The sequence below is a fragment of the Physeter macrocephalus genome, chromosome 7 (genome assembly GCF_002837175.3).
Source record: "Physeter macrocephalus isolate SW-GA chromosome 7, ASM283717v5, whole genome shotgun sequence".
Taxonomy (NCBI): domain Eukaryota; kingdom Metazoa; phylum Chordata; class Mammalia; order Artiodactyla; family Physeteridae; genus Physeter; species Physeter macrocephalus.
Window position 1 is genome coordinate 70,978,686 of NC_041220.1, and position 24,103 is coordinate 71,002,788.

General features: G+C 36.0%; 1 protein-coding gene and 1 non-coding gene across 2 annotated transcripts in view; one reads left to right on the plus strand and one right to left on the minus strand.

The window, feature by feature from the left end:
• The window catches only part of CFAP299 (cilia and flagella associated protein 299), a 629,492-nt gene that overhangs the window by 518,158 nt on the left and 87,231 nt on the right, over positions 1-24,103 (plus strand). The window contains exon 4 of the mRNA XM_024115347.3: positions 12,048-12,190. Within this exon, the coding sequence (XP_023971115.1) occupies positions 12,048-12,190 (143 nt within the window). The remainder of the gene's footprint in view (positions 1-12,047; positions 12,191-24,103) is intronic.
• On the minus strand, positions 11,143-11,215 carry TRNAR-UCU (transfer RNA arginine (anticodon UCU)). Its single transcript has one exon. It is a non-coding gene; the product is annotated as a tRNA-Arg (tRNA).

The window sequence follows — 24,103 nt, forward strand, 5'->3', positions numbered from 1 at the left end:
AAAAAAAAAAAAAAAAAAAAAAAAAAGAATCTATATGTGATGTCATAGTCATTTTTCTCTTATTCCCAGATTGTCTCTTATTCTCCTAAGCAATTGTATTATCCCTGCAAAATGAATGTTCCATCAATGTTAATGGTGGAAAAGGAGTAAAAATCCCTTTGTTAATAAGAATTACTTTGTTTTTGGAATCTGAATTGAAAACAAACCTCCCTTCCTGCCTGCCACCCCACGAGCATAGCAGAGGCTTCGTAGTCAAATGCTTGGGTGCAAATCCCAGCATTATCACTAACTATTCCACATACATTGGTTTTGTTTCTTCATAGCCTCTTCCATTCTTCTCTCCACCCTACTCTCTACCTAGGGAGGCTGCTTCTATGGGGTACACGCATGGTATCAGGGATCTGGACTCAGTTAGATCTGGCCAATATGAGGCTCCAGCAGAAAGGTATTTATTCCCTTGATCCTCCTTCTGTGAGATTACCTATACCTATCTATGTCCTTTGACATCAGTTATCTGCTCTTCTCCAGCATGCTTTCAGCCTGTGCATCTCTCCTTCCCTCTTGGGTTCTGATAAACTCTCCCACTTGGGGGTGAGGGAGAGGCCTGTGGTAGGGATAGTGTCAGTTTCAGTACTAGTAGCCCTGGCTTCATGCAGGATCCCTTGTGATGACCCTATACGCCATCCATTAATCCCTGCATACATACACAAATGTTGCCATTGTTTTCTGTTGGAATTCTGACTGACACACTAACCATATAAGCCTGGGCCCTAGCGCCTCCTCTTGCTTTAGTTTTCTTATCTGTAAAATAGGATTAATAATGTTACCTACATTATGGGACTTGTGTTCGGATTAAATGAGAGAAATTTTGGCACTTAATAAACACTCTTTAAAAGTTAGCTCTAACACTAGCATTATTTTGTTACATGGTGACACTTTCTGTGAAGCATGATTAAATAAATAGCACGCTGGCAGTTTATCTTTTTGGACTTTGTTTAATCACCTCAAATCCAAAACCATGTTGGTTATACACCTTCTTTGAACCAAGGGCCAGAGGAGATATTAAGCATACAAAGTTAGATAAAGATATAGTCTCCAGTCTCCAAGGACCTTGAACACTACAATATAAAATAATAAGTGCAAAAAGAAAAATATTTTTTAAACTGTTATGGGAGCTCAGGTAGCAAGCAGAGGAAATTCCCAAGATGCTTTTATTTTCAGAGGGGAAAATCATTGAATGTGAGGGGAAAAAAAGGGTATTGTTGAAAGTTTGAGGAGAGAAGATATAAAAAAATAGGAGTGTGGGAGAGAGGAAGAGCTTATCATAGACAATTATTATTCAAGCACTATAGGTCCAAAGGAGTTTATGGTCATTAATACTTGTAAGAAGAGTCATTATAGTTTTCTTTTTTTCTTGTCAAACTCAGTCATAGCTATGCAAAAACAATAAAAGGAAAGTTGGGTCGAAACAGTACTGGAATTTTTTCCATGAGTGTAACAGGATATGTGCAAGGAATTTGAAGAGGTATGCAAGTGAACAATTATGATGCTCCACCATGGAATCTTAGCTGTATAAAGCAGAAAGCGAGTATATAAAGAGGGTAGTAAACATTGAAACATGGTAGTTTAATGGATCAGCATTTCCAATGATCTGAAAGGGCTTCCAGATTATGTGAGCTAGAAAAATAGGAGGTGGAGGTTCAGAGAGTGGTATGTTTGGAGAAAAGATTTTGGAATCGTGTAGTTAAAGAAGAGTATACATTCATTATAGAAAATTTAGAAAATATCAAGCTATAGAAAAACATATACACATACACATTTGTGTGTAAGGGTGTGTTTCTGAAGTTACTACTTTCCATTATCCATCTATCACTGTACCAATGATATAAGATTTAATTATTGTAACTTCATATCTAATAATGCAAGTTCTGCTGTTTATTCTTCCTTTTCAAAATTATCTTAGATAATGTTAGCCACGATCTTCAAGGTAAAATTCTAAGGAATCAAAAGTACCCCATTGGTATTTTGCTTAAAATTTTAATACATTTATTTTATAATAATATATTTCCTCCAGCAATGTAGCCTCTTTGTTTAGTTTTTATGTTATTTTAGAAAAGTTTTTCATAAAAAATGTTTGGAAGAATGTTATAATTTTTAAAAAGCATATTGCAAATAAAGATTGCATGTACAATAGCTTATAGGTTATTTCTAGTGTGAAACCAAGCTATTATTTTTTTGTGTAGATATTTTGTACTGGTTTCAGTTAGCTGTCTCTGATTTTCTAAGTAAATTATCAGTCTATATACAAATATGACATTTTTCTCCTTTCCAGTATTTAGAGCTTATATATACTTTTAATATTATTTTCATTCATTAAAATTTCCAGAACATTTTGGATACTAACAGTGAGATCAGATGTTCCTAAGTTCTTAACCTCACTGGTAATGCAAAGAAGAACCTTTTTAAATATGGACATTTTTGTAAGCTGGGAGAGAAAAAAAATTAATAAAGTCAATGATTCCCTTCAGAAACCAAATCTCCAACTGTTAAAAAATGAGCAAAACTCTTAGGTTCTTTACGGTAAATACTTATAGATTGCAAAAAATAGCCACCATTCTTCACTTTGTCTTTTATCCATGCCCCTTTGCAATGACACTTGGCAAGTGCTCCCATCGAGAAGAGAAGTCACTCTGCCTGCCTCTTGAATCTCAGCTGGCCTGTGACCTGCTTTGTGCAACAGGATGTGGAAGGCAAAGTCTGCTGGTTCTGAGAATAAGCCTCCAACAGGGAGGACAAAAGCTGTCTTTCACATAACCCTGAGAAGTGTGTGAATAGTGAAAAGATATGTCTAATTGCAAATGAATAATAAGATATAGAATTTTGAAATAATTATCAGCATAAAAAATTCAGAAAATAACTTGTATCAGAGAAATTTATAATGACAGACCTTTTGAAATGTTAGAAAACAATTGTTTGTCCAAACTTAGACTCCATTTGCAAAATCATTTCTCTTCCAAAACAAAACAATTCCCTAAAACTAATGATTCATAAAGGCATTCCAGAGTCTTAAAATTCTAGGAGATAAAATTCTTTCTTCATTTGTCTTTATCAGGGGGCATGCTGACAGTCTCAGGGGGGGAGTCACCAGTACTTAGCTTGTCTGACAGCTTTCATACCCTGAAATGGATGTTTCAGTTTTTGTGCAGCAACATACGGCTTAGTGCGCTTTTTGTTTAACTGACTTTGGCTTCACTGTTGAAAAAGTCCCATTTCGATGTATCAGGTTTATGCCTCCTCATTAGTGTTTGGCAAGAAAAACCAGGCAACACATGTACTCAACTCATAACAAGTTTATGAATTTGTATTTTAATCCACTTCTGGGAAAAGACAAGCAGCCAGAGATCCAAATGATAAATTAATGGTCTAAATTGTACTTTAATTCATCTTTTCCCAGCACATGAGAAGTAATGAGGAGCTAACTAAGCATTCCATAAGTCTTTTGATTCACACTTGAGGTCACAGACCATCTCAGTAAAATCTCAGGTTCCACATGCTTCTTGGTGTCTGACCCCCCACTTCAATTTCAGGAATGCTTGTATCTTGATATTGATCAATAGCTTGTTCTTGTGCTTTTCATTGTTGTTTTTGTTACTTAAAAAAAATCTGTGTCTTTTGCTTAGGTTGCAGATAAATGTAGACCATTATTCATGGTTTCAATTGAGTATCATTTGATTTACTGAAATACTTGTGTTGGTTGTAACTTGAATTATTCTAGAAAAGATTAAAGGGTCTTATCTAAGGACTATGAGCATTTTGGAAGTTTTCCTTTTATAAACATAACATCATTTAAAAGAGCCCTTCGATATATAAAGTATAGAGTTTTCATGTGTCTTTGGGGAAATTAACTGTGATTTAAAAGTTATTAGAATGAATAAGACCATATATTGTATGATTCCATTTATATGAAAAAAAATCCAGAAAAGGAAAGTCTATAGAGATACAAAGTAGATTAGTGATTGCCTGGGACTGGGTGTGGGAACAGGGATAACTGCAAATGGGCACAAGGGATCTCTTTGGGGTGATGAAAGTATTCTAAAGCTACATTGTGTTGCACAGCTCTAGAAATTTACTAAAAGTCATTGAATTATACATTTAAAACTTTAGGATGAATTTTATATTACGTAAACTATACCTCAATAAAGCTATTATATTTTTTAAAAGAAAAAGAAAGGGGCTTCCCTGGTGGCGCAGTGGTTGAGAGTCCACCTGCCAATGCAGGGGACACGGGTTCATGCCCCGGTCCAGGAAGATCCCACATGCTGCAGAGCGGCTGGGCCCGTGAGCCATGGCCGCTGAGCCTGCGCGTCCGGAGCCAAGGTTAGTAGAGAAGTTTAAAACAATTATTTATAACATTTTCTAATTCCTATTGAAGCGACAGAGGTATCCAAATAAGAAAGCTTTCAATTACTAAAATATGTCACACTCAAGCTGAAATAAACCTGATTCTTCAAAGGGGCTCCATTAACCTATTATATCCATTCTGGATGCCAAAATCATGATTTTACTGTCAATTAGGCCCATCCTGTATAATACCTGGAAAGATTGTTTAAATTTTAACTTCAAAGTACATCCAAAGTTTTAACTGAGGATGACTAAATTTAACAAATGAATTGAACCATGTACTACAACCTAAACATAATTATACACACTTAGGTAATGGAATTCTGATATGATCATTCCATTTCCTTATCCCAAAGGAATTGATAAAACTCTTAACACAGTATAACTACAATAGTGACAATATAGTAAAAATTTTTTTAAGCAATAGGTAATATTTACTGAGGTTTTATCATGTACTAGGCATTGTTATGTGCTTAGCAAAAATAGTCTTATTTAATTCACACAGCAACCCTAAGAGGTAGGTGTTATGACCATTTTGTAATAGAGGAAACTGAATCTTAAAAAGGATAACTAACTTACCAATGTCACAAAGTAAGTAGGTGGCAGGGTCAGCATTTGGATCCAGGTCTGTGTGTCCACTGCATGGTGGTTAGGAGCATGGGCTTCATGGGAAGTAGGTGTGTGAGTGTGTGTGCCCCACTCTCTAGCTTCATGTCCTTTGGGAGGTTCCTCAAATTCTCAATGCTTTGAGGTCCTACATTTATAAAATGAGGATAATAATGCTATATAGCCATTATATATATTTTTTAGAGAAATAAGATGATAAATATAAAGCTAATATTTTGCTCAAAACATAGTGGGTTCTTAATAGATGATAGATAGTAGTATTAATTGTAGGAGTAATTAGTATTCACGTTGGAGGAAAATACACATTTTATAAATGAACACATTAAATTAATTAATCAAGAGCATAAGTTAACTTCATTCTAATTCTCTAACTACCTCTCACCTCTTCTATCTCACTGTTTTTCTACTACCCTACACTGTGCTTTTTAAAAAATTAATTTATTAATTAATTTATTTTTTTTTGGCTGTGTTGGGTCTTTGTTGCTGCGTGTGGTCTTTCTCTAGTTGCAGAGAGTGGGGAGCTACTCTTCGCTGTGGTGCACGGGCTTCTCATTGCAGTGGCTCATCTTTGTTGCAGAGCACGGGCTCTAGGCACACAGGCTTCAGTAGTCGTGGCACGCGGGCTCAGTAGTTATGACTCGCGGGCTCTAGAGCGCAGGCTCAGAAGTTGTGGCACACAGGCTTAGTTGCTCTGCAGCATGTGGCATCTTCCCGGACCAGGGCTCGAGCCCATATCCCCTGCATTGGCAGGTAGATTCTTAACCACTGCACCACCAGGGAAGTCCCTACACTGTGCTTTTTTTTTTTTTTTTTTTTCTTTTGCGGTAAGCGGACCTCTCACTGTTGTGGCCTCTCCCATTGCGGAGCACAGGCTCCGGACGCTCAGGCTCAGCGGCCATGGCGCACGGGCCCAGCCGCTCCACGGCATGTGGGATCTTCCCAGACCGGGGCACGAACCCGTATCCCCTGCATCGGCAGGCGGACTCTCAACCACTGCGCCACCAGGGAAGCCCTGTGCTTTTTTAATGATGCATTTCTAAAGTTAAATTTGTAATTTCCTGACTATCACCAATTACTATACATCAACAGTTCTAATCAGATTTTTTAAATGATTTCATAAAGCGTGTTGTTCATTAGGAAGATTTTTCATTTTAGCAACTTTTTAAAAATTTTACTAAAAAGTTTTTTTAAAAATATACTTTTACACATATGTAACCATATTTGGAAAGATATGAATAAAGTAATTTTCATTTAGTCTGTACAGATTTTTGTGAAAACAGCTCCTGATTATTTTCCTAGGTCTAAAATTATAGAAATTTTAGTTGAACATTTTTTTTTTTATTGAAAATAAAAGGAATCATAGATACAATGACCACCAGAATTCCTGTTGGGAAAGAAAGAGTATTTGCATGTTGTTTACAAATTGGGTGAATAGGGCAGAAGGTAAGGCTTTGGCAGCACCTAAATGTGAATTTCGCAGTTTCATGCAAGACAAAAGGAAGAGATTATTCTGTTACTCTGTAGAGTGGAAAGACAAACAGGTAGAAGGGAGAGGTTGCAAGAAGGCTTAACCACAATGTTATATCAGCTTCAGGTGTACCACATAGTAATTCCATATTTTTATAGATTATACTCCATACAGAGTCATAACAAAACATTGACTATGTTCCCTGTGGTGTATATTACATCCTTGTAATTTATTTATTTTATACCTAGTGGTTTATACCTCTTAATCCCCTTCATCTATTTTGCCCCTTCCCCCACCACTCCTCTCTGGTAACCACTAGTTTATTCTCTGTATCTTTGAGTCTGTTTCTGGTTTTTGTTATATTTGTTTTATTTTTTAGATTTCACATGTAAGTGAAAATATACAGAATCAGTCAACTATATTTCAATAAAAAAGAAAAAGAACAAAGAAAGAGGAGGCTTAATTAACTAAATGCTTAGGTCCAAGCATGATTTTGGCCTCTTGTTTATTTTGGTGTGTTTTGTTTTGTTTTGTTTTTGGGTATGTTCAGTTTGGTTTGGTGTAGAGACTTGCTGGATTTTGCAGGAACCTACTTAAGGCCATAGGACTTATGAATATAGAGAGGCATTAAGAGTTTGAACAACCCACCCAAAGACACACAGTGAACATGGAGGGAATCACATTTATACCCAGTTTGGCCTTACTTGAAGTTATCTAGCTTCAGAAAACCCCAAAATCTCAGGATTCACAAAAATCACAGAGCAGGCACTTAACTCTAACAAGGCTAGAGAAGTGAGATTTGAAATTTATTCAGATTTCCATGGACAGAGGGCTTTAATACACATAGGAAGGATATATATAATAATGTAAAATAGTGAAATTATGGTCAAATATATATCAGTTTAGACAATCAGTCATTTTATCCACAAGAACATTAAAGACAAAAGATGTTTAGGTACTTGACTAAGTTAAAAACTGAACAGTCAAGCTTGTATTTTTTAATTCTTTACAATCTGTATTTATTCTCTAATATTTAAGTATTTATTCTCTTGGATCTAGAAATTAATGAGAGAGATAAATTTACCACAGTGATGATGACTTATTCTACAGTTCTATCAATTTTTGCTTTAGATATTTTAAGGCTATGCTTTCAAAGGTTCATTCAAGTTTAGAATTATTCTATCTTTCTGTAAATGGAATCTTTTATCATTATCTATTGACTCTCCATCTCCAGTAATGCGTTTTGCCTTAAAGTCCATTTTGTTTAATATTAATATGCCAGTACCAGCTCTCTTTTGAATAGGAACTTTCTTATGTGTATTCTTTGATTATTTAATTTTCAACCTTATATTTTACTTCATATTTTTGTATTCACTCTAATAATCTTTGTCTTTAACTTAAACATTTGGCCATTTACATTTATTGTAATTACTTAATTATTTTAATTTATTATTATTGTATTAATTTGCTAGAGCTGCCATAACAAAATACCATAGACTGGGTAGCTTAAATAACAGAAATTTATTTTCTCATAGTTCTCAAGGCTAGAAGTCCAAAACAGATCAAGGTGTTGGCAGATTTGGTTTCTTCTGAGGCCTTTCTCCTTGCTTGCAGATGGTTCTTCTCACTGTGTCTTCACATGGTCTTTTCTCCATACACACAACCCCCCAATGTCTCTCTGTGTGTCCAAATTTCCTCTTCTTATAAAGTCAGATTGCTTTAGGGCCTACCCAAATGGGCTCATTTTTACTTAATTAACTCTTTAAAGGTCCTTTTGTCTAAAACATTCTCTGAGGTACTCAGGGTTAGGCTTCAACATATGGATTCTGAGGGAACACAATACAGCCCATAATACTATCATTACATTTGTGTATTTTACTTGTCCTGCCTCTTCCAAATTTTTCCTCTTCCTTCTTGCCTTCTGTTTCATTGATTGATTGCTTTTTCCTCACTTTGTTTTATCCTCTAATAATTTAAAGATGATATACACTATCTCCTGTTGTGACCCAAATTTATACCTACATATTTAGCAAATTCTAAAATTAATCATTATAGCTGACCTCATTCTAAAAAATTTAGACACTCCAACTTTAACTCTGACAACTTACTCCAAACATACATTTATATAAAAAATTTTAGGGCTTCCCTGGTGGCGCAGTGGTTGAGAGTCCGCCTGCCGATGCAGGGGATACGGGTTCGTGCCCCAGTCTAGGAAGATCCCACATGCCGCGGAGCGGCTAGGCCCGTGAGCCATGGCCGCTGAGCCTGCGCGTCCGGAGTCTGTGCTCCGCAACGGGAGAGGCCACAACAGTGAGAGGCCCACGTACCGCAAAAATAAATAAATAAAAAATTTAAAAATTTTTTTAAAATTTTAGGCATATTGTTATTTTTATTACAGAAGATACTGTTATTATTTAACACAGTCAACGTTTGTTTATATTTACCTATATATTTATAATATTTGATTCTATTCCTTATCTATTCTATTTTTTCTTATTATTCTACTCTTTATCTCTAACTTGCCAGCTGGAGTCACATTCTTTTGCCTGAAGTACATCCTGCAGAATTTCTTTGAGCAAGAGGTTGTTGTTAGCCAAGTCTCTTATTTATTTATTTATTTATTTGGTCTAAAAAATCTATATATTGTTCACCATAAAAGTGTTTCCTCTGGATGTAACTCTGGAATGGTTCTTCTTCTTTTCTCTGAACACAGTGAAGATATTTTTTCATCCTTTTTTTGTTTCTTAGCTTTATGTTGCTGCAATAGGTCCTGTTAGCCTCTCTATCTGAAAGACTGGATTTTGTTTCATGTCACCCCCACCTGACATAATCATGAAATCTTTGCTGAGATTCTCTAAGGTTGGGCAAATACCTGCAAGACAAGCATGACTTTAGGGTTCTGCTTTCCTCTCTGGGCTCCTGCTTTCATTTATTTTTTGGGCTCTGAGTATTCATCATTTTCTTGCCAGTGTATCAATGCATGTTACAAGTTATTTTTTAGATTTTATCCCGATTTTGTATTTGTTTTCAGCATAAAGGTCAGTTACAATATCTGGTATGCTATTCTGCTGGAAGAATAAGCCTGGTCCATCTCTCATTTAAAGAGAGAAAGAGAAACAGAGACAAAAACAGAGACAGAGAGAGACGGAGGAGCTTTCTTTTCTGTTAATAGAGTTCCACTTTGAAAGTAAAGGACTTATTTTGGATCTTTTTCCCCCTCTCTGTCCCTGCATGATTTGCCTTACATCAGGAGCAGCCTTGATTGAATAAAGATTACAAGCACCTTTCATATTACATATGAAATATGTATAGCTCATGGCCTTGTTTAAGTAGGGACAGCAAAGTTAGTTATTGGTTTAGTTGTGTGAGAATCTCAAGAAGTCTAAGTTACTATCCATTTAAATTTTGTGCTGTATAAACTAAAAACTAGGTGACTAAAAGCATGGAGACATCTATATAAATTTAACTGGGAGTTACATGGGGGAAATGAGAAGGACTATGGATTGAGTTTATACACAATTGGGCACAGGAATAACAATGAATATTAGTTCATCCAGGCATATCTATGGGAAACATCACTAATCCAGCACAACCCTCCCTCCCCTTGAGCTAAGAAAGTGCCTCAGGATTCTTCTTAGCACAGTCTTCTCAGCACCCAATGCTATTCCATAGTAAGCTGGAAGATGAAGCATCAGCAGAATAACAAATAATTGTAAGTTGTGTCTCTGTTCCTCCATTTTTCCTTTGGCATATTGTTAGCAAACTGTTTTCATAGGTGTAGCAGGGAAAATAATTATTTCAATTTTCTAACTTCACCCTTTTGGAAACTGCTATCTAAGGTGACCTGTGTTAGTGCTCCCTATAATTGACTACACAAAGACCCAACAAGTAACAATCCAGTAATTGCTCAAGAGGAACGGGAAGGCTTGTTTACAGGTTTTTCCAAATATAGAACTTCTCCATGAAATTCTACATTTTGATCTAGATTTGGAAATGAATACATTATGAGCTTTTCCAATTACACTTAGGGTTTTTTTCTTTTTCTTTTTTTCCTCCTAGAACTTGAGATCAATGTCTATTGGCTTGAGCAGGAAAAGACTACAATTCTTCTATTTGCATTACCTTGTTTCCACTTTAGGGCCTTTCTACCAGCTGTTCCCTTTTCCTGATAGGCTCCTGTTCTAGATCTTTACAAGGCTTACCTCCTCTTAGCCTTCAAGTCTTGGCTTAAAGACCTCCTCAAGGTCTTTTCTGATTACTCTACCTAAAGTAGCCTTCACCACCAACAACTCCTCTAGCCAACCATCTTCTTTATTTGGTTTATCCCTCACTGTAAGTATTGTTTGCTTTTCATGTCTATTGTTTGTCTCTGCTTACCTAAACATAAGTTCCAAGAGATCAGGACCTTTACTGTCTTGCTTAGAACCGTAACCTTGGCACATTCAACAGTGTCTCACATGTAGTAGCTGCTCAAAGATATTTGTGAAGGAATTGATACAAAGGAGAAATATGTACTTTCTGTATAGGTTTGACCTATAGAATTAATTTTGTAAAGAGATTTTAATTTGTAAAGAGATTTTTTTAAGTGGTTCATTTTTTAAAAACTATTTATTTATTGGTCATGCTGTGCAGCATGCAGATCTTAGTTCCCTGAACAGGGATCAAACCTGCACCCCCTGCAGTAGAAGCACAGAGTCTTAACCACTGGACCACCAGGGAAGTCCCAAGAGATTTTAATTTGCAAAGAGATTTTAATTTTGTAGAGATTTTTTTGACTCTTATGATAATAAAAAGAAGGGACCCCATTTCTCTATATATAACATAAAATATATAGGTGTTTAAATGGAAAAAGAATGTAATGATTAGAAGGACAAACACATGAGCCTAGGTTTTAATCTGAGCTTCTCAATTTACTAGCTGTGTGAGGTACTCAACCTCTCTGTTTTTCAGGGGTTTGTTTTTGTTGTTGTTTTGTGGTACGCAGGCCTCTCACTGTTGTGGCCTCTCCCGTTGCGGAGCACAGGCTCCGGACGCGCAGCCTCAGCAGCCATGGCTCACGGGCCTAACCGCTCCGCGGCACGTGGGATCCTCCCAGACCGGGGCACGAACCAGTGTCCCTTGCATCGGCAGGCAGACTCTCAACCACTGCACCACCAGGGAAGCCCTGTTTTTCAGTTTTTTAACTTGCAAAATGATGACAAAGAGAAGACAATGGGACTGGGGAAAAAAGTAAATAATGTATTTCAAATACTGAAAATAATGTCTGTCCTTAGGAAGACTTCTATGAGTTATTTATTGATATTGTTATATACAATTGCTATATATAAACATTATATGCATGTTCAGTTAACTTTTCATAAATTTCTTCACTGCCAGGAGAAAATAATAATACCTACCCCATAGGATCATGGTAAGTATGAAGCGTAAAGCACTTAGAATAGGATATAACACAGGTATCACTCAATAACTGTAGATTTTATTATCATGTAAAATTTACTGAAATGAGTTTTGTTCATTTACTCTCTCCATTCTCTATTTTTCTATGTACTAGTCCGTGATCTTTATTCGTGACAGAAATTCTCATGGGCAGGAGGTGTCAGGATACATTGACTATGCCCACAGGCTAAAGATTGAAGATTTTGAAGTCTACTTTAGTGGAAAAAAAAGACTACTTCCAAGACCCACAGATATGAGGTAAGTTGTGCACATTTTTCGCACCTTCAATAAGAGAACAAGCTTCTCAGAGGTAAAGATAAGGATTTTTATTTTATTTTCTGGAACGCTAATGTATATATAGCAGGAATGTGGTAAGAGTGGTTTGAATAAAAAGTAAATACATTTTAAAACGGGGAATGAACATAGATGCATATTTTCCATTAACAGCCTGAGGAAGGAAAACTCTTCAGAGATGAGATAAGTAAATTCTCAGTGACATTCCTTTTAAACGATAAGTAGAGCCTAACATTTGCTACTCTCACATGGCTTTTGCACCACTTGGGACTTCATCTGTCTAGAAGCCTCAAGAGGAGTCCATATAACACATTCTCCTCCCACCTTTTTTTTTTGGTCACCAACCAAAATCAAGGCCTCTGCGTAGCTCACCATCATTTACTCTCACCACTGGCCTATTTGGGGATTTCTTCTACTCATGATTCTTTTTACTATTGACCCCTATCATTTCCTCTGTAACCCTTATCCCACCACATAGGATCTACTCTACAAAGTCAACCTACTTATAGATCCCGATCCTTCTACCACCACCTGAATAGCTCTCAAGCTAAACTTTTTATTCTACACCTCTCACTTATAGAACACAAAAGTAGTAGCAGCATTCTGCTTTAACTCTCCACTACTGTATCCAGATTATTTAACACTTTTTTAAATTGGGGTATTAATGAGAACCTGCTGTATAGCACAGGGAACTCCACTTCACTGTACAGCAGATTACTGGACACTTTTAACAACACTGTTCCTCTGACATTCCTGCCCTCTTGTGTACATCCTTCTTGCTATTATCTAAAGACTTCATAACCCATCACCATTTCATGGATATACCCCTTTTCCCATCCAACCTAGATGCATAGCAAAATCATTTAACTTGCCTCTTGCATTAATCCCAGCTCCCCATGTCTTTTTGTGCTTTGGTTGTATCTGTCCTGATAACCCTCAAAAGCAGATTGACCCAGTTATCCTCTTGCTTGCACCATTAGCTTGACCCCTGGGTAACGCAGAAGGAAATTTTAAGAAATTTCACAAAGGTGTAGGTGGCTGCTACCAATAATTTATGGTCTCCAAACTCAGCCAGCCCCTCTTTTGGCCCTCAGCCACCCATTTATTTGCTGTTTCTCAATTCGTAGTTTCACCATTCTCCCCCCAAAATATTCTGAAGCTGCACCACTCTCTCAAAACCATTGTTCTCAACTGCTGACACTGACTCCTATCCATATTTGCCTCACATTTCACAGAGAACGTTGAGTCTAAACATAGAAACCAACCCCTGATCTGTCTGTCTCTCTGTCAACCAAACTCAGCTTCCTCACTAGCAGGCGCCCCCTCAGAGTGCCCTTCTGATTATTCCCAATCACAACTCCATTCTGGCTGCTACTGGCCCCTGGGCCCACCATGTATGTTCAGAACACATCTGCACCTAACTCTTAGAACACCACATGCCCTCCTTCCCTCAGCCTACCTCTCAGAGGCCCAATTTCCTGCACACTTGTCCACATTCCCCCAACACAGCAAGGCTTAGGCTTCCCCAAAGACCACGAGGGAGTATATGCCCTCAGAGTGACTCAGGCTTTTCTGGTGACATTTCTGAAATAAAATAAGTGGCTGCACTCTCTACTTTTTGAAACAGTTTTTTTCTGGAAAAAAAATTAGTAGTTCATTTTTATTAAGTGAAATATTCCTTCATACATGCATCTACTCTCACCACATTTTTCCAGATTCAGAGAGAAAAGGACTCCTTGACTTGGTTAGAGCTAATTTATTCAACTTGTTTTTTATCCTTTTCACCCTTCTTATCACTGAAGCCATATTTCATCTATTGTCCTCTTTTTTTTTAATATACATTCTCAAACTGACTCTCCCAACTGGCTCTTTTATCTTGCCTCTAAACATGCTGGAACCATTTCTATATTAAAGAAAAGAAATCCTCTACCTCTCTTACAATTTCCAGCTAAACTCCTCAAAAGAACAAGTGTCTCCAACTCTCACTTCTCATGTAGGTGCTAACCCATTGTAATTAGCCCTCTGCCACCATTATTCAAATGAAGCAACTCCTGCTAAAATCACCAGTGACTGCCAATTTCAAAATCTTATGCACTATTTTTATTTCTCATCTTATTTAACTTCTCTACATTATTTCATTACTGTTGATTAATCCTTATGTTGATTAACTCCTTCTTCTCAAAACTATTCAAATATTCTAACATTTTATGTCAGAATCTCTCATTGAACTCCCCCCTTGTTTATTTCATGCATGTTGGTAATCACCAGAGTTCATCCTTGGACTTCTTTTCTTACCGTATGCATTCTCTTGAGTGATTTGATCACTTTTCTGGAGTGGAGTTGTCTTTGAAACTATAACCCTATAATTCAGTTTCAATTTTTTTTAGGTAAGATTTTTTTAAATGTGAAACTCTGTGAGTTTGATCAGTGGGTTCAGGTGTTATCAGTCTGATGACTCTATTATAAAGTTCCCATCAAATTTCACCCAGTGGTTTTAGCATACAATAATGAAGGCTACCTAAATGTTTTTACTAAGGTTTGTACAATGGTGATTTTCTAATTCTATCATTCATTCTGCTTTTTTTAGCTAGAATTCTGCCACAGAGAATAACTTTTCCTCATTGTTTATTTGATTGCCCTGAAATAGAATTCAATTCATGCAGAAAGACAAAATAAATGTTTTATTATTTCCCTGTTTATGAAAAAATGCAAAGCCGAAAGCACAAGAGTATAAAGATAGTGCCAAATTGTTTTCAAAGTGGTTATGCTATTTTATATCCACCAAAAATACTATATAAGTGCTCTCATTAGCCCTCATCCTTACCAACACATGACATCTACAAACTTTTTTTTCCACTGTGCTAAGTTATAAATGATCTCTCATGGTGATCTTAATTTTTATTTTTGTGATTACTAGTCAGATTGGGCATCTTTTATTGGTTGTTCAGATTTCCTTTCTTTGAAGTGTCTATTAAGACTTTTCCTCATTTTTTCTATTGGTTATTTATTCTTCCTTTTCTTATAAATTGTAGGAGTTCCTTTTATTTTTTTGAATATTGATTAATCCTTCGCCTCTTATATATATTGAAAATATAATCTTCCAGTATGTAATTCTCCTTTCACTTCCTTTACATGGACTTTTGATGGTCAGAAGTCAGAAGTTTTGATAGATTAGTTCATTTTATTAATCTTTTCCTCAGAGGTTTGCATTTTTTGTGTTTTGTTTAACAAATTCCTACCTTTCTGGAAGTCATAACGATATTGTCCTTTAAAGTACTGTAGTTTTGCTTTTTATCTTATATATTTAACCTACCCGAATTTAAGACTGTATATGGTGGTTAGGTAAGGGTGCACTTTTTGTTTTTGTCTTCCGTATGACTAATAATGTGTCCTAGCAACATTTATTGAAAAGTCCACTATCCCTTCTCCCACATCTGCAATACCATTTGTGTCAAAAGTTGAGTTCTGTATGTGCTGGGTTGTTTCTGGGCTCACTCTTTTGTTTTACTGCGTCTCTCCTTAAAATAATTAAACCTTACTCATTTGTTATATGTTCATAATAATTCTTGATATAAAGAAAGGCAATTTCTCCATCTGATTTTTCTTCTTCAAGAGTATCTAGTCTATGCTTGTCCTTTACTCTCTCATATAAATTTTAGTCAACTTCAAATATTCACACACAAAAAGTGGTGTAATTTTGATTGGAATTGTTTTCAAGTTATGACCAATGTACCACTGATTGACATCTTTATGGTATTAAGTCTTCCATTTATTTATTTACATTTATTTATGCCCTCTTTAATGTCTTTTAATAATATTTTATAATTTTCTCAATTAGAGAGTTTTGTCATTGGGGTTTTTTTTTCCTCCTCAGTGCCAGATAATTTCTGAGCTTTCAAACAAAATTAGCTCTATTACAAAGACCCCACTGTAAAATTTTACCATGTTGAGTTTAATTTAAGCCATCCATCAGAATCATACTTCAAATTTTTCACTCAAGAGATTTCATGCCATTAAATGACTTAAACAGTTGTTACTAGAGGAAAAAAATATCTTTGGCATCCATAATTCCACACTTAGTTTGATTCAGAACTAAAACAAAGACTTTTTAAAGCTTTCAAAAGGTCCCTTTCTATTTACTTATCTTTTGACATGCTGTTTTATTCTGTGTAGGAAGAGACAGTAGTTCTGTGATTAGAATCCTGCCTTGCATTTTTACTGTGGAAAACATAAATATGAGCAGACAGCTGCAACTGTTATGAAATGCAGGAGTAGAAAGAGCCTAGATCTTGATCATCTTGTCAATTCAGACTTCATCTTGACCATGTGTTTACAATTCAGTACCTTCCTTTGGGCATGATTGTGAATAACTATAAGCAAATAGCATGTTACCTTTTACCAAGTTCCTTTACACTTCCCTAGAACAACTTTGTGAAATAGGTTCAACAAGCATTACTCTTAACATCCGAGGGAGGATAAAAGAGGATAAATCACTTGCTAAAGTTCACAAGTGAGACAGTGATAAGTGAGAACAAGTTCTTAGGAATTCACTGCTTACTTCCAAAACACTCTTCTAGGTTTAAAAGTGTTTGTATCCTAAGGACATTTGCACTATGTAGAATCCTTGAGTTACATTCTGCCCCACATTTAGCTGCTTAAATTTCTGTATTTATGTATTGTTGAACAAAGATCTAAGGTCCGCCTGTCGAGCTCTACCCATCCCTCAAGTAGAATGGTCAGGAGGAAATGAAAAAGTTCTCTTTGTGTTTCTCTTTGGAGAGTCCATGAAATATTCATACCCTTGACCGAGGAATGCCCCTAAATACTAAAGCTTAGAGAGGTATTATTGTCAAATTTCCCTTGCCGTCCCATTGTCTGTTTTATTAAAACATTGAACCTGCCAAATCTCTGAAGTTAGAAATAAAAAGTTGCACTTATCCTGTGCTTAAATGCATTCTCATGAAAGCATCTGGTAACATATTGGCAGGTTCTGAAGTTTAAAAAAAAAAAGGAGTAAATGACTCAGTGCTTCTACAAGTGGTATATAAAATATTGCCTATTTTAAAGTTATTAATATTATTCCACATCTAAATGTGGTGACTAAACATTAGAATATCAATTTAGTCTCTTCAACAGATTTTTGCTAAATTTGAAAGAGAAGGGAGTGCTTTGGGGGGCAAAAGTGCTGATTGAAGGAGACTTGCCATAACCATCTAGCTCCTAGATATTCAAAGCGTGGTCCATGGACCAGGAGCACTGACACCACCTGAGAGCCTGTAAGAAGTGAAGGATCTCAGGCTCTATCCCAACCAGTGAAGCAGAAATGGCATTTTAACATGATCCCCCAAATTTCAATATGCATATTAAAGTTTGAGAAGCATACTCTAGACCTGTGCTGTCCAGAAGGGTCGCCACTAGCCATATATGGCTATTGAGTACTTTCAGTGTAACTAACCCTGAATTAAGATGTGCTGTAAGTGTAAAATACACACCTGATTTTGAAGACATCCTAAAAAAATAAAATATGTTATTAATAAATTTATATTCACTATGTGTTAAAATAATAATATGCTAGATATATTGAGTTAAATGAGCTATATTATTAAAATTATTTTCACCTATTTCTTCTTACTTGTTTTTAGTGTGGCTACTAGGAAATTCAAAATGACATATATGGCTCGTGTTTATGGCTCACATTATACACACACACAGAGCACTGTTCTGGTCTGCTGGTCCCCAACCCAGAGGTTCACTCCCATCCTGATCTTTAGGACCAATACTGATCTTAGGTAGGTGTGATACAAGAAGTCATAAACCAGAGATCACCATTTAATAGTGTCTGGCTGCAGACATATTTTATTTGGCCTACACAATATATTTTAAAGTTGTGTCAATGTCAATGTTCTAGAAACAGGAAATGTCACATAAAATATCTCTGAGTTGCTGATTCTCCTAAAAACTAATAAGGTCTTCCCACACTGAGCCTGCATTCTCTCATTCCAGCCATGATCTTGAATTAAATAGAAGCTGCTCCGTGAGATGGGGTATGTTCTCACCAGATTAACAGAGACTTGCCCACTCATACTTATTGGTAACCGCACTGTCATCCTTGAGTCACTCATTCAGATAACACCTATCAGATTCTTCTAGGCATTTGAGTTTGTGACTTCCGTTCTAAATCCCCACCTTAGGTTTTTAAAGTCATATTTGCCATTAGCCCAGTCATGATCTCCTTTGTTTGACCCCTCTGGGTGGGTTTAACTTCAGCCCTTGGGCTCTCTCAGGTTGTTCCATACCACTGTGACTGGTCTGAGTCAAAGTCTGAGATGATTATGATGCTGATAAAAATTAACTGAGAGCTTACCGTGCAGAAGGCACTGTGCTAAATAATTTATATACATCATTTCACTTACTCTTTACAACAACCTTATGGGTTAGGAATATTTTTCACATTTTAACATCAAAGAACATGCATCATAGTGGTGTTAATTGGCTTAACCAAAGTTACACATAGACAGTTGCACTTACAATCCAGGACCAAATAGAGATCTGTGGAACCCCAGATGCCATGATTTTTTTTAATCGATGCTACATGATTCTACTTTAGGACTTTGTCATGAAGAGATATTTTCCCCTTTGGTCTCATATACATATCCTAGTCATTGTCAGGTCATATATTTCTTTTGCAGATGTGTATCTGACTTGACAAGACCTAATTTGGGGTTGTTTTTCAGAACTTTAAGCAATCCTGCTATCCATGGTTAAGACGGGAATTTCAGCCATCCTGTACCCACCCTTGCCACTTCCTCCTTTCATTGAGCTTGGCAGAAAACAACTCTTTGTACTTTACCAGGCTTTTATTTTCAGTCACTATGAGTAAGAATTATAGTGTCCCACAGCTTTGTGTGTGGAAGAGCTCGGGACAGAATTAAAAGTGGCCTTTAATTGTGGCTTCAGCCTAAAAATCTTTAGGGAAAAAATTGGCCCTGACTTGTTGAACCTCAGTTATGTTCCAGGATACTTTTAGAATCTATTCATATCCTCTGAACTGTGGTTCACATAATTTTTGTAATATTTACATGGAATTCTTTTACAAATAAATTTAATTTTCCAATACTTAACTCATTTTAGTTTTTCCTTATCCAAAGGTAAACATTAACTACTATCTCTCATGGAAGACTCAAGGATGGAGAAGAGAGATCTGAAAGATGGACCTCCTTCTGTTGGTCTATAAAACCCAAAATTACTAGAATAGTTCCTACTGAATTCCTACTGAAATCTCTGTCTACATTATTCTATGGTAGAATTCTATCTAGGCTGTTTGGCTCATTGCCTTAAAATAAGTCAGAATCCCAGAACAATTATCTGGTAGTATCTTTAATTGTCTAGAATGTGTTCCCCTGAAGATTATGTCTCTGGGTAAACCTTAAGTGAATAATTAGAGATCTGAGACAACCTCTAGTTCACTGACAACATTTACTGTGGTTGGGACAGTATTATTCTTTATACAAGATTTTTTTCCAGCATTAAAAAAATTTTGTTAAAATATACATAGCATAAAATTTACCATTTTAACCATTTTTAAGTGTACAGTCCAGTGGCATTAAGTACATTCAAATTGTGCAACTCTTCCAAATTTATTATAAAATTTTAAAAATTTTTGAAAAGTTTGAATAACAGTACAATAAATGCCAATATGCTCACAACCTACACTGAACAACTGTTAACATTTTTCCAAATGTGCTTTAACTCTCTTTAGTATGATGGTGTGTGTGTGTACCATTTTAAAGTAGCTTGCAGGGCTTCCCTGGTGGCGCAGTGGTTGAGAGTCCGCCTGCCGATGCAGGGGACGCGGGTTCGTGCCCCGGTCCGGGAGGATCCCGCATGCCGCGGAGCGGCTGGGCCAGTGGGCCATGGCCGCTGGGCCTGTGCGTCCGGAGCCTGCGCTCCGCAACGGGAGAGGCCGCGGCAGTGAGAGACCCGCATACCGAAAATAAATAAATAAATAAATAAATAAAGTAGCTTGCAGATTTTACCCCTAAATATTTCACCATTCATGTCCTAAGAATAAGAACATTCTCCTATATAACATTACCATTATCATAATAAGAAAATTAATAATTATTTCCTATTATTATCTAATATCCAGCTCATATTCAAATTTTCCTAATTGTTCCAAAAAGTGTTTTGTAGCTGGTTTTGTGAACCATCATCCAAACAGTGTACAAAAATTGCATTGCTTATGTATTTTGATTCTCTTTTATTCTAAGATAACACCTTCTCCCCTACTTTCCAACACGGTATTTTTTTCTTGGTCGTGGCATTGTTTTTTTAAAGAAATAAGGCCAGTTGCCTTTTACATTGTCCTGTATTCTGGATTTGTCTAATTGTTTCCTTGGAGTATTATTTGATTTGCTTCTCTCATATCTGCATTTTCTTTAAACTGGGAGATAAGTCTAAAAGCTTGATTGTATTAAGTGTAAATATTTTTTCAGTAAGAATTCTCTATTGGTGACAACTATGTATTGCATCATATCAGAAGGTGCTTAATGTCAAGTTGTCTTATAGTTAGTGATGCTCAATTTGACCCGTTAGTTAAAGAAGAATTGTTAAATATTTCTTCTGAAAAGCTACATTTTATTTTCCTTGGGAAAATTTTATAGTAGCTAAACTAGTATGACCTAACATTTATGTATTTGTTTATTTCCTATTTAAAATCTATGTTTTTTAAAAGAAAGACTATTAATAGCAACTTAACCTTGATATCCAGAGTTTTTTCATTTAATTTTCTAAATCAGAATAAAAGACAGTATTTGTTATAACAGAATTCAAATAAAGTTATACTGTAGAGCTGTCAGAAATCATAAACAATTTCCAATATGTAGATAAACTGTGCAACAAAACTGCACTTGTTTATGGAACTCAAAACCATTTTCCTAGAGAAACTATCAATCCATTTCCTAGGTCAACTCACAAAATGCCAAACCCATTATTTCTTTTGAAAAATTAATTTTGTTTTATGTAGCAAGAAGAAACTCTGTGATAGCAGATAAATGTCTCCACCCTCTTGCAAGTTCCCTGCCTCACATATATGGTGACCATCCCATTTGGGTTAATTAAATAAGTAGGGACACACCATGATAATCTTCCTTCAGATAACATATCTGTGACCATCATGGAATCAAAAAAGGAAGGTAACATGCTTCAGGGAACACATTTTACTCTCTGGAGTAGTAGGCAAGATCAGTTCCTATTCTTTGATACATGTAAATCAATACATTCCGGGTAGATTCTGTTCAAAAGTCCAACATTCATAACTTGGGGAACACTATCAATCTGGTGATGATTGAAAATCTAAATATCTAAGGATGCTTAAGTGTAAATCTCACAAGTGAGAAGAGGATTAATGGCTTGCTTAAACACAAAAGGGTAAATGTAATAGAAGTGATGTGAATTAAATTTTTACATGATCATGCTGTCTATAGAATTAAGAGGAAACTATGGAGAGAATAAAGATAGAAGCAGAGAAAAACAGAGGCTACTGGATCTAAAATGTCAACTTTCTCAATGGTAGTCCAGTAATTCCATACACTGGGTTTTCTGTTAAAGTTGGTCTAATCATGGATCTTTAACTTCAGCATACACATGAATCACATAGAAGGCTTGTTAAAACCAGATTTCTGGACCCTACTCCCAGAGCTTTTAACTTAGTAAAATTAAAGTAGGACCTGAGAAATTGTATTACTAATAAATACTCAAGTGATGCCAATGCTGCTAGTCCAGGCACCACACTTTAAGAACCACTGGTCTAGAGGATGCCTCTACTTCCCCCTGTCAATGTCAGGCATCAGGGCTGCCTGGGGAAAAACTGGATCTGCATAGCAAACAGTGACAGTTTTACTTCTTCTTTTCCAATTTGGATTGCTTTTATTTCTTTTTCTTCTCTGATTGTTGTGGCTAGGACTTACAAAACTGTGTTGAATAAAAGTGGCAAGAATGGTTACATAGAGTGAGAAATTACAAGTTTTTAACAAAGAATTAGAAAATATAAAGAACAACCAAACAGAATTAAAGAATACAGTAACTGAAATGAAAAATACACTAGTAAGAATCAATAGTAGACTAAATGAGGCAGAAGAATGGATCAGTGAGCTGGAAGACAGAGTAATGGAAATCACTGCTTTCAAACAGAAAAAAAGCAAAAAGAATGAAAAGAAATTAGGACAGTTTAAGAAACCTGTAGGACAACATCAAGCATGCTAATATTCACATTACAGGAGTCCCAGAAGGAGAAGAGAGAAATAGCTTGAGAAAATATTTGAAGAGATAATAACTGAAAACTTCCCTAATCTGGGGAAAGAAACCGTCACCCAAGTCCAAGAAGCACAGAGATTCTCCTACAGGATTACCCCACAGAGGAATACACCATGACACATTATAATCAAAATGACAAAAATTAAAGATAAAGAGAGAATACTAAAAACAACAAGTGAAAAGCAACAAATAACATATAAGGGAACTCCCATAAGGCTATCAGCTGATTTTCAGTAGAAACTCTTCAGGCCAGAAGGGAGTTGCATGTTATACTTATTATATATACTTAAAGTGATGAAAGAAAAATTCTATAACCAAGAATACTCTACCCAGCAAGGCTTTCATTCAGATTTGATGGAGAAATCAAAACCTTTACAAGCAAGCAAAAGCTAAAAGAATTCAGCACCACGAAACCAGCTTTCCAACAAATGCTAAAGGATCTTCTTTAGGCAGAAAAGAAAAAGCCACAACTAGACACAAGAAAGTTACAAAATGGAAAAGCTCACTGGTAAAGGCAAACATACAATAAAGGTAGGAAATCATCCACACACAAAGCTAATAGAGAGGTTAAAAGACAAGAGTGGTAAAAATCATTTGTATCCACAGTAAACAGTTAAGGAATACTCAAAACAATTAGATGTAAAATATAAAATCAAAAATGATAATCATGGGGGAGGAGAGTACAAATGCAGGGTATCTAAAATACATTTGAAATTAAGTGATCAGCAACTTAAAACAAGCATTTATAAATACAGACTCCTCTACAAAATTCTCATGGTAACCACAAAACAAAAATCTGTAATAGATATACACACAAAAAAGAAAAAGGAACCCAAACATAAGACTAAAGATAGTCATCATATCACAAGAGAAGAGAACAAAAGAAGAAAAGGGAAAAAAAGAGGTACAAAAGCAAATCCAAAACAATTTACCAAAAGGCCAGAGAATGTACATATCGATAATTACCTTAAATGTAAATGGACTAAATTTCCAACCAAAAGACAGAGACTGGCTGAATGGATACAAAAACAAGACCTGTATGTTTGCTGCCTACAAGAAAGTCACTTCAGAGCTAGACACATACAGACTGAAAGTGAAAGGATGGAAAAACGTATTCCATGCAAATGGAAATCAAAAGAAAGCTGTAGTGGCAATACTCATATCAGACAAAATTGACTTTAAAATAAAGACTGTTACAAGAGACAAAGAAGAACACTACATAGTGATCAAAGGATCAATCCAATAAGATATAACAATTGTAAATATATATGCACCTAACGTAGGAGCACCTCAATATATGATGCAAATGTTGACCGACAGAAAAGGAGAAATTGACAGTAACACAGTAATAATGGGGGACTTTAACCCACGACATACATCAATGGACAGATCATCCAGACAGAAAATCAATAAGGAACACAGGCTTCAAATGACACCTTAGACTAGATGGACTTAACTGATATTTATAGAGCATTCCATCCAAAGGCAGCAGAATACACATTCTTTTCGAGTGCACATGGAACATTCTCCAGGATAGATCATGTGCTGGGTCACAAAGCAAGG